General features: G+C 34.8%; 1 protein-coding gene across 3 annotated transcripts in view; it reads right to left on the minus strand.

The window, feature by feature from the left end:
* Positions 1-4,633: 4,633 nt before the first annotated feature.
* The window catches only part of LOC148940708 (tRNA (guanine-N(7)-)-methyltransferase), a 102,813-nt gene continuing 96,168 nt past the window's right edge, over positions 4,634-11,278 (minus strand). For all 3 annotated transcript variants that reach the window (XM_089105557.1, XM_089105556.1, XM_089105555.1), the window contains one exon: positions 4,634-4,787. In XM_089105557.1, coding sequence (XP_088961683.1) covers positions 4,653-4,787 — 135 coding nt within the window. In that variant the 3' untranslated portion in view covers positions 4,634-4,652. The remainder of the gene's footprint in view (positions 4,788-11,278) is intronic.

Here is an 11,278-nt window from a genome sequence, read left to right on the forward strand (position 1 = left end):
AAACATCAGCAATATATCGAGAGCGACTGGGGGTATTAAGTTGAAACTTTTGTGGATACTACTATTACTACTCTTACAATTTAAATAAATCAAAAAAATACAAATGTATCCAGGTTGTCAAAGAGCATAGATAGAATTTTTTGGGAGTGATATTAAGTTTAATTTTTCAGGTCAACTTAAGGAGGTATAAAATTAAATTAAACTATACCATTTATATCAGGATCAAACATTGTTGGAAAAGTTTCTCCAACATACGAATACCAAGCCAAAATATGGATCCTTATAGAAAAAAACCCGAAAAGATATAAGATGTTATTTTTTCCATGAAAAAGACTATATCAATAAAAAACGAACAGAATTAATTTAGAAAACGTTCCACAAAACAAGTCTTTCAAAGACAAGTAAAGAGCTCCATTAAGCCAAAAAGGAGCAGAAATGAAGTAAAATAACCTTCTAAGCGTATAACTACCACATATCACCATCAATGAATAAACGAAACTCAAAATGAACAAAAATCACAATAAATAACAGAGTCAAGACCAAAAAGAGAAAAAAATTAACACGAGTAGGGCTGGTAATCCCCATGCCTTCTCAAGACCAGAACATAATTTGCACTTTATTGAAAAAAAAACAACAAACAAATGAACGAGGATTGCCTGTTTAATATACATATACTGATATTTATTCCTTAAAGTTTCAATAATTTTTATTTATTAAAGTGAAAACATTTACGATTTATTTTATTCTCAGTGAAGTGAAAATTATGTTCTGGTTTTGAGAAGGCATGAGGATTGCCAGCCCTATTCTTGTTAAATTTTGCTCGTTTTGAGTTTAAATCGGTTATTTATTGTAATTCCTGTTCGTTTGGAGTTTCATTTATTTATTGATGGCGATTAGTGGTAATTTTACGCTTGAAAGATTATTTGACTTCATTTCTGCTCATTTTTCGTTCAATGGAGCTCTTTACCTTTCTTTAAAAAACTTGTTCTGTGGAAAAAGTTGTTAAAATGCATTATTTAATAAAAATTTAAACTGATCTATTAGCTGATATTTTCATGAAAAAACCTCTATCAGAATCACAAAGAACACCTTTGGAATCATCTGGTCCGAAAAATTTTCACAGGAAATAGTCCCTTGGGTTGAGCAACAAGGACAATCCATTGGCTTTGAAAACAAGAACAGTCATTTTTTTCTGCATTTGAAGCATCTCTTTTCCCGCTTTTTACTCCGAAACTATTGGGGCACTAGAAAACCAATAAGAGCTCTATGTGCTTTTGTAATTAACAAAAAGCAACATTTAAAATAAGATAAGTTTTTAACAAAAACTGTGTTTTCATACACAAAATGATGAAGGACGTCATAGTCGTAATTTACAACCATAAATGCCATAAAAAGGAAAACCAATCTTATGAAAATAGTCACAATGACGTCTGCACCGTCAGTATATAATGATGTCACGTCATAAATATAGTAAAGAACAGTCCCAGGGGTGACAGGCACATAGTAAAAGAAAAATTATATAATACGCAAATTTTGTTTATAGTGTTTCAGCAGCCATTCTACTTTTTGAATGGAAGCTACAAAAATGCCTGAAAATTTTAATGCAAATTTTATTTTAATTTTAAAGATGTAAATATGGTTTAGGTTACGCCATCTCAACAGTATAACTTTGTAATTCACTATGTTTAGTAGAAACCACGCTAAACGGAAGTAGAACCAAGAAAAGTATCAGAGGCAAGCAACCGAAATATCTACTGCAAGAAAACAACAAATAATGTCTTTGTCTAAAAATAGACAAAAGTTGCTCGCAACGTTCAAAATAAATTTAAAAGAGATTAAAAGGCGGCTACGACGAACAGGGCCCAAATAATGAGTAAATACTAATATGATGAAAGTTATAAAGAAAATGTTAAGACCCTATGAGGCTGTGTCAAAGAACTCTTAGAAATAAAGTTAAAAAGTACATCCATATGTCCAAAAAGATGGCAAAATGCAAGCTGACCTTGATAAATTGATGAAAATTTTATCGGGAGCGTAGAAAATACCAATATTACAGATTAAAATTTTCTTTGAAGGAGTTGATGCTTCAAGTTGGCTAGAAATGCTCTGGCAAAACTTCATGGTAATATTCAAAAGAAATGCTGCATGTTTAATGAAAAGCTTTCCAAGTTCTAGAATGGCAGGGTATAACAGCTTGAAGTTACAACGCAAAGTACTAGACAGCCCTTGGAACATACGGAGGTTTACTGTTTAGAAACTCGAATTTTGGGAGGAGTAATTGCAGTTACTGCAGCAGCAACAGCAATATATAGACAACCATAAAAATGAACAACGAGGAAAAAACTATGCTTCTTTGTTATAAGAAAAACGAACCCGTTAAAATTATAAACTTTGATTGGATGTATTCGGGGAAATGATGGGCGTGAGAGGGGGGCTGGTTGCCCTCCAATCACTTTCGACTATTAAAAAGGGCATTAGTCCTTTCAGTTTACAATCGAATGAGCCCTTTTCTAAGTTTCTACGACAAATCCTTCTATACGAAGTGCCCTGGTCTAAAATAAATAAATAAATACATAAATAAATAATACTTTGTGCCCACATCGCTCTCTACCTATGATAGGCGATATGAATTCCTCATTTTTAAATGGCATAGAATTAGCTCTATCTCATCTGTGACTCTTGGTCTATCTCTGGACCAGTCAGTGGAAAGAACCACGTATCTGGGTCTTCGAATCGGCCCACCCCTTTCTCACACCCGTGAACTCCTGATAGACCCCTTCTCTCGTAGAATAAAAGAAAAATTTATTCATGTTTCTTCAGGTTCAGTTATTCCAAGCCCCTTCAAGGGCTCGAAATTCATGAATATTTTAGAGGTTCAGAGTTATTGACCCTAAGGTAAGCTGTAACATCATTAAATGAAAAATATAACAGAAAATACGTGAGCTTTCCTCGGTATCATCTGCTACTAATGGCTGTACAGCTGAGTGTTTATTTATGATGATAATATAACTTTCTGTTATTTTTATCTATTTTATTTCTTTTTTTTTCGCTGTATCGATAACGGGTTTAAAAATAAATGATAATAACAAAAACAGATTTGGCGCAAGACTAAGCAAGGCAAAATCTGAGACATTAAAGTTCAATATTTCCCAAGGTCTCCCCCATCCCCTGCAATTAGGATGATTAGATATTAACACTAATACACAGCAGCATAAGTGCCAAAGTTAAAAAAAATTCCAATATGATCCCAACCACCATTGAGACAACGCGAATAACTTCACAAGGCACCATTGTATTAATAGACGAAATCTGTAGACATGAATGTTTGTCCAATAAGTTTATCCGAATATCAGATAGCACGTGGAATGAGTTCTCATCGGAAGCAAGCCCCAGTAGGTCATCTTCAAACTCCTTCAAGAGAAATTTCAATCGCTAAAATAACACTCAATGCCGTTCCCATAAGATGTATTTTTTGAAGGTTTTAATTAGAAGATTATAAGTTAAACCTATTTGAATATTGACGAGCTCAATAGCACTTACAGGAAAGAGCTCCCTTGCACTCTCCATAATTGCACAATTTATACACTATAATTTTAAATTTTATGAGGAATGATAACAAGAAAGTCTGGCGTACCACCCTTTAGAGTTAAGATATACGATTATCTTGCTCAAAGAAATCCCGTATAACGAATTAAAACATTTTGAACTGAAATACAGGCTACTCAATTATATGGCTTGTTTCTTTTCCCCTTCTCCATCTTTTTTTAAAGAAATTTAACTTTTTCAGCTTTGACATTGACACATTGTAACATTTGCAATAAAATGACAGAATGTCTGCTCTATTTGGTTTATTTCTCTCAATGCTACAAACTACGTTAATCTTTATTCTCAGTGTTCATCCACTCTTAGAATCCTGCTTTTATAATCTTACGGAATGCTTCCGCAAAATACTACTTAAAAAGTTCTAAACTGAAGCTCGTTATACGTTATTAACAATAATTCCACTTACGGAATAATTACTTCATGAAAAATTTTCTAAAAAAAAAACTAAGTAAAGCAAATCATTAGTCACTTCCTTTATAAAAAAAATCTCATTAAAAAACTAAGTAAAGCAAACCAGGACTAGGTTTTCAGACAATAGACCGGAATAACAGGTAACCTACCACCAAAAAAGTAGAGCATTCCAGCATTATTTTACAGTTTTTATTCCACGTTTTTAGTCGCACTAGCAATATTGGCCACAACGGTCATTATTTGACAATGCTACCTTCCTAACAATACTTTACGACAATAGATCCTAATTTTTGGATCCGAAAACCCCTCCCCTCCCTCAAAATCTCCAGGCTTATTTGATTTTTTTCCATGATTCCCTACGTTTTCATTTGATTCATTCGTTTTGTTAGTTTGTGTTTCTCTAAACTTGTTTTAGTTTTTCGTTTTGTTTTAGTTTTAGTTTTAGTTTTTGTTTTATTTTATAACCCAAATAAGACCTTAGAAAACAAACTCAGCAGATTGGTAGAGCGTAATGAGTTTAAGAAGATGAACAAAGCAATCATTTTGACAAAAACAAGGTTACGATGAGTTTTAAACTGCAGTAGCTGGGCTGGAATTGCCGATAAGTAAGAAATAAACATCAAAATTAATTTTTAATCTTAGTCCATCAACACAGAATTACAGGGGTCACTGACTCTACGAAACACAGCCAGGTATTTATTTCCTTTATTTCGAGTCACTTTTTGTCCTTCTTCTGAGCTGTCAAACAGTTGCTTTACTACTACATCTGACTCCTAAAAGAAAAATTTCAACTTAAAACAAAATCATTTCTAATTAATTCAAGTAAATTCTAGGAAGATATAATAATATTAAATATTTTTGTCTACAATTAAGATCATAAAGTATTTTTGTGCTTACTCTCATCTTTATTTTTTACTATTTACAATTTGGTTTGGTGTGGTCACACTTTGTAATAATCACTTTCTGATAATAAAAGTGATAATAATATTGCAGACCCATGAGTCACAGTTGCGCAGCAGCACGTAAAATCATGTCAATCGATTCAGAATCAAACCCTCTAAAGGCAAAACTTAATCTACTAAACCTATACTAAATTTAATCCAGCTTCAATAAGCCCTTCTGATTAACATGGATGACAATAACGTAGCCGTTTCACCCCAGTGGTCTCCCAGAGCAATTAGAACCATGACCCCAACCGTAGCTGTTAAACAGGTCTGTTTGAATGAATTCCACCAGACTACTACTAATGCTAAGAACTCATTACGCACGCTCCTTCTCAGCCCATATCTGTTTGAAGTTTTAGTCCTTATAACCTCACATAAAGTTTTAATTCCTTTTTCACTCTTTCTTATGCCCTCTTCCCACTCAGACATAGCTTTCGCCTGGCACAAGATAGATCACCAAAAAGTACAATCTTTGACCACATATCATCCCTCATCCGTAAAACGTAGCTTAGTCATCGCAATCTTTTTCTTCACGCAACTTACTTTTTGACATGATATCAGTCAGACAACTCATGTGGGGAACATCTAGCATATCTTTTCGAACCTTTCAAAAGGTCCATGTTTCAAATCCATACTTAACTACTGTCACTACCGTAGTTTTTGATATTCTAATCTAAGTTGAATAACTTGCCTTTCTACTCTCCCTTTTTCATTTCTTTGCTGTAAAAAACACCTAGCGCCTAGGCTACTCTATTTTTCACAGCTTCACTGCATCCACCGTCTTAATGATACTTTTTCCTTTATTTAGGTAGATGAAGCTATCAATTGCCAATTAATTACGCTGAGATGAACAGATTTCAAAACTGACGTTGACTCCACCAGCTATAAGTCCACTTTCAAATCTGAATCTCTTACTTTCGATTTTTAGGAATCCAAATTCTGATCTCTTTCAAAATAGACTCACTGAGAGCATAAAATCTATCAGCCTGCCTATCCAAACAGAATTTAACAAATTAGGTCAAAAAAAAGTTTTGAGACATTTATATCAGTAGTAAGCTATCTAGTACTTTCACCAGTGATTGCGTAATATGCCTTACCACGGGCCAGGCATCTATATATTTGAACCCTACGCCTAGGGCATAGATATGTATGTAGGTTTTCAACGAATTGGGGTTACCAGGGTCATTTGCAAAGAGGTATCATTTCTATAGAAGGTATAGAAATTTGAAATATCATGTAGAATTCTCTTGAAGGTATATACTTTGCATACTTGCCCGTATCAAACAAGTTGGTTATAATCTTTTCTGATTCAAGTTTCTTCTGAAAAAATTAACTTAATTTATATTTCAAGATAAACTAGTTTTTTTTTAGGTTAGATCAGTGTCGGAAAAACCGGTGTATCTTTAAAAAAATTGTATATCTTTTTAGTTTTCTTTACAATTCATATTAGTAAGAGAATTGAATTCAAAGAGAATAGTTTTTATTTGCAAAGGATATTAGTAGAGGAAAAAATGAGTGGTGCATTTACATTATTGGAGATTAATGATGGAGCTATCAACAGTGATGTAATTACTTCTTTAGTTTACGAGATTTGCGAATTTTTTGCGAAGAGGTATTAGCGTAAACGTATTGCGATGGTTAAGAATGTAAGGTATGAAATTTGCCCATTGTTAGCATTGGAAAGTATAGCCTACGGATTTTTTTTTGTTGTGGGCGGGAGATTTTCCGCAGGGGCGATATTTCACAGGAAGGACTTTCCGTAGGGAGGGAAGTTCCCGGGGGTAAACATTCCAGAGGACATTTTACACAGGGGATTTTGCCATATTTCATTGTACGGTCCATGATGTGTCGAACTTTCTCTGGGGCGACTCAATTTTCCCCGTGTAGAGCTCTCAGTGGACTTTGCCGGGGGAACACGGCCGCTGGGTTGGTTTCAGGGGGAGAGTGCGCCGGTGGGACCGGGGGTATTTTCCTCCTACAACCGTCTTTGTGGGTTAATTTTGCATGGGAGATCCTGTCTGTGGGGCCGGGGGCATGTCCAAGACAAATTGTCCGTGGAGGGGGAGTTCGGGAATGATTTGAAAAAACATTCACATACCAATATAAAAAACAAACCTGTCTCAAGTGAAAGTCGGCTTAGGAGAATATCCCACGCCTAATTGTGCGCCTTAAATTTTCCTGTGTAAATTTTAAGTGAAATTTAAATTTTTTTAAGGGGACTTTCCAGGGGGGGGGACTAACATAGGGGTTAACGTACCATGGAAGTCTTTGACGTGGGAGTATTTTTCATGGAAGAGGGGGGGATTTCACGGCATTATCTGAAAAACTATCTGAAATCTAAGAAAAAGTTTTTTAAACTGGTATTAACTATAATTATAAACTCATGAGCATAAAATAAATATGGCCGTATTTGAGGGGCTACCCCTCAACAAGCCAGAGCATATTCCTATCAATGTTTAACTCCAAGGTAATTATGCAATACTTTCCTGATAAACCAGGCCCTGTCGTTAGATTATCACGAGTTTTCGAACTAAGACTGCTGCTCCTTAATTTTAGCTGAAAAATAGCTCTCTATTTAATAGATTAACGGTTAACCAAAATATTCTAATTATGATGAGAATTAAAAAGTTTTTTCTTTTCAGTTTTTTCCAAAAACTTTTGCATCTTTCTGTTAACCAAATGGAAAAGTAGGAAAAAATCCGTTGTCAAAATAATACCAAGAGATAGTAACTACAAACATAGAGTTCGATTGGGCTGTAGGTTTTAATTGACAATATCTGAATTAGTGTAGACTTAGAGTTTTACCCTCGGCAGTAGGGTTGCCACCACAACGAAATAAAAATCACCAGCATTTCACTAAGAAAATCACCAAAAATCACCATTTTTTCACCAAGAACATCACCGAAAATCACCAATATGTCATCAAAATCACTCAAAAATCACCGAAAATCAGTGGTCAACAATAATAGGCTTCACAGCAAAAAGACGCGTTGGTCATCCTGAGCTAAAACGTTATATTTTTCAAAGGCAACTGCTCAAGAAGGAATAGAATTTATACCAACAACCAGAATTCTAGCCAAAACTGAAACTGTGACCTTAAAATTCGGTTTCTGGACATAAAGAACCTTTTTATGTATTTAATTACTGCTTTACTTTTCTTTGTCTTTACTTTGCAAAATCTTTTCTTTTTCTTTTTACCAGGTTTCCCTTCAAAAGAATAATCACAATAATTCTCTTTTGTCATCAAATCGAATTTCATTTATTTCTGAACGTTTTTAATTCCCCCTGCCATAGTTGGTCTCATTAAAGGTAAAATTTAGCTCTGGAAAATACCACTTTTTGGTCTTCTAGTAGGGTGGTACCAGCCCTGCTCGACAGTCATAGCTACTCTGATTGTTTTATGTTTTAACTCTAATCGACTTTTTGTAAGTCCCGTCACTGAGTGAGTACCCAGAGTGAGTGAGTACCCAGAGCTTATTCTGTAAATATTTTTAATGTTTTTTAATTGGGTTGTATTATCCATTAAAGTAAAAAAAAAAACACCGTCGAATTTAAAAATAATATTTTCTGAAAATTTCAGAAAAAATGACCGCGCAGAGATATTTAGACTACCGGAGTAAGGATATGAGAAAAAAAATATATTTTTACATACTGTCGACAAAAACTAATTAAAAGTTCGACTCAAACTGAATCCAAATCGGCTTTAACGCACATTTTTTCTATCACATCGACAGAGCTAACAAATTGACCGAGGCTTAGCATTTCTTTGCAGTTAAATTGGACACGATCGTGTTTTATTTCAGGGGTTTGTAATAAGAAACGCTTTTTTGCAATATTTGTATTGATTAATTGAAAAAACAAGTTTTTTTTAACTGAAAGTAAGGAGCAACATTAAAACTTAAAATGAACAGGAATTATTCTGTATATAAAAGGGACTGTCCCCTCCTCAACGCCTCACTCTTTACGCCAAAATTTTGACTCTGTCTCACGACATTATATTTTTTGAAACAGAGTACAAAACTTTAGCGTAAAGAGCGAGGCGTTGAGGAGGGGACAGTCACTTTCATATACAGAATAATTTCTGTTCGTTTTAAGTTTTAATGTTGCTCCTTACTTTCAGTTAAAAAAAACTTGTTGTTTCAATTAATCAATACAAAGATTGCAAAAAAAAAGCTTCTCTTATTTCAAACCCATGAAATAAAATACGATCGTTTCCAATTTGACTGCAAAGAAATGCTAAGCCTCGTTCAATTTGTTAGCTCTGTCGACATGATAGAAAAAATGTGAGTTACAGTCTATTTGGATTCATTTTGACTCGAAGTTTTAGTTAGTCTTTGTCGACAGTACGTCAACATCTATTATTTTGCTCAGACCCTGAATCCGGTAGTCGATCTATCTGTGCGCTTACTGTAGTTCTGACAAGGTCCAAAAATCTTCTGAGTAACTTCGACGGTGTTTTTTTTTTTTTACTTTAATGGAGAAGACCACCAAAGTCATAACCTATAAAATTATTTACAGACTAAGCTCTGGGTACTCACTCAGTGAAGGGAATTACAAAAAGTCGACTAGAGTTCAAACATAAAACGATCAGAGTAGCTGTGACTGTCGAGCAGGGTTGCCATCACCCTACTTGAAGACCAAAAAGTGGTATTTTCCAGAGCTAAATTTTACCGTTAATGACACCAACTATGGCAGGGGGAATTAAAAACGCTCAGAAATAAATGAAATTCGATTTGATGACAAAAGAGGATTATTGTGATTATTCTTTTGAATGTAAACCTAGTAAAAAGAAAAAGAAAAGATTTTGCAAAGTAAAGACAAAGAAAAGTAAAGTAGTAATTAAATAAATAAAAAGGTTCTTTACGTCCAGAAACCGAATTTTAAGGTCACAGTTTCAGTTTTGGCTAGAATTCCAGTTGTTGGTATAAATTCTATTCCTTCTTGAGCAATAGCCTTTGAAAAATATAATGTTTTAGCTCAGGATGACCAACACGTCTTTTTGCTATGAAGCCTATTATTATTGACCACTGATTTTCGGTGATTTTTTAGTGATTTTGATGAAATAATGGTGATTTTCGGTGATTTTCTTGGTGAAAAAATGGTAATTTTTGATGATTTTTTTAGTGAAATACTGGTGATTTTTATTTCGTTGTGGTGGCAACTCTGCTGTCGAAGGTAAAACACAAAGTCGACACTAATTCAGCTATTTATTGTCAATTAAAAACCTGAGTCCCATCGGAATCTATGTATGTACGCTCTCTTGGTATTATTTTGACGACGGATTTTTTCCTCCTTTTCCATTTGGTCAACAGAAAAATGCAAAGTTTTTGGCAAAAACTGAAAAGAAAACAATTTTTAATTATCATCATAATTAGAATATTTTGGTTAACCTTTAATCTATTAAATATAGAGCAATTTTTTCAACTAAAATTAAGGAGCAACATTCGTAGTTCGAAAATGCTTGTTAATCTAATTTCAGGGCCTTGTGTTTCAGGCGAGTCGTGCTTAATGAATTGGGGTGTCACACTTTAGCGTAAAAAGCTAGGTATTGAGGAGGGGGTAGCCCCCTCCTATACGGAATGATTTCTGTTCGTATCATGCTTTAATCTTGCTCTTTACTACCAATTGAAAAAACTTTTTATTAGATTTCAGATAGTTTTTCAGATAATGTCGTGAAATCCCCCCCTCTTCCATGAAAAATACTCCCACGAAAAATACCTCCATGGAAAGTTCCTCCCTTTGAAAGTCCCCACCCCCGGAAATTCCCCTTTAAAAAATTCTATTTTCACTTAAAATTTCCCCAGGAAAATTTCAGGCGCACAATTAGGCCTGGGATATTCTCCTAAGCCTACTTTCACTTGAGAAAGGTTTGTTTTTTATATTAATATGTGATTGTTTTTCAAATCTCTCCCGAAATCCCCCGTCCACGGAAAATTTTTCCTGGAAATCTGCCCCTCCCAACAGAAATATTCTCCCATGAAAAATTCTCCCACGGAGAATTTCTTCCGCAGTAAATACCCCATCTCCCACAGAAAACCCCCCCAGACGATGCCAACCCTGCGGAAGATTTCCCCCGTACAATTCCGCTGGGACCTCTCCACGTGTAAAATTGAGTCGCCAAAGAGAAAGTTCGACAAATCCTGGAAAGTACAAGGAAATCCGGCAAAATCCCCTGTGTAAAATGTCCTCTGGACGGTTTACCCGCGGGAATTTCCCTCCCTACGGAAGGTCCTTCCTTTTAAATATTGCCCCTGCGTAAAATCTCCCGCCCGCAACAAAAAAAAAAATCCGTAGACTTTCCAATGCTAACAATGGGCAAA

This window comes from Artemia sp. Qi Xiang Cuo, chromosome 19 (genome assembly GCF_049724085.1).
Source record: "Artemia sp. Qi Xiang Cuo chromosome 19, ASM4972408v1, whole genome shotgun sequence".
Lineage (NCBI taxonomy): Eukaryota > Metazoa > Arthropoda > Branchiopoda > Anostraca > Artemiidae > Artemia > Artemia sp. Qi Xiang Cuo.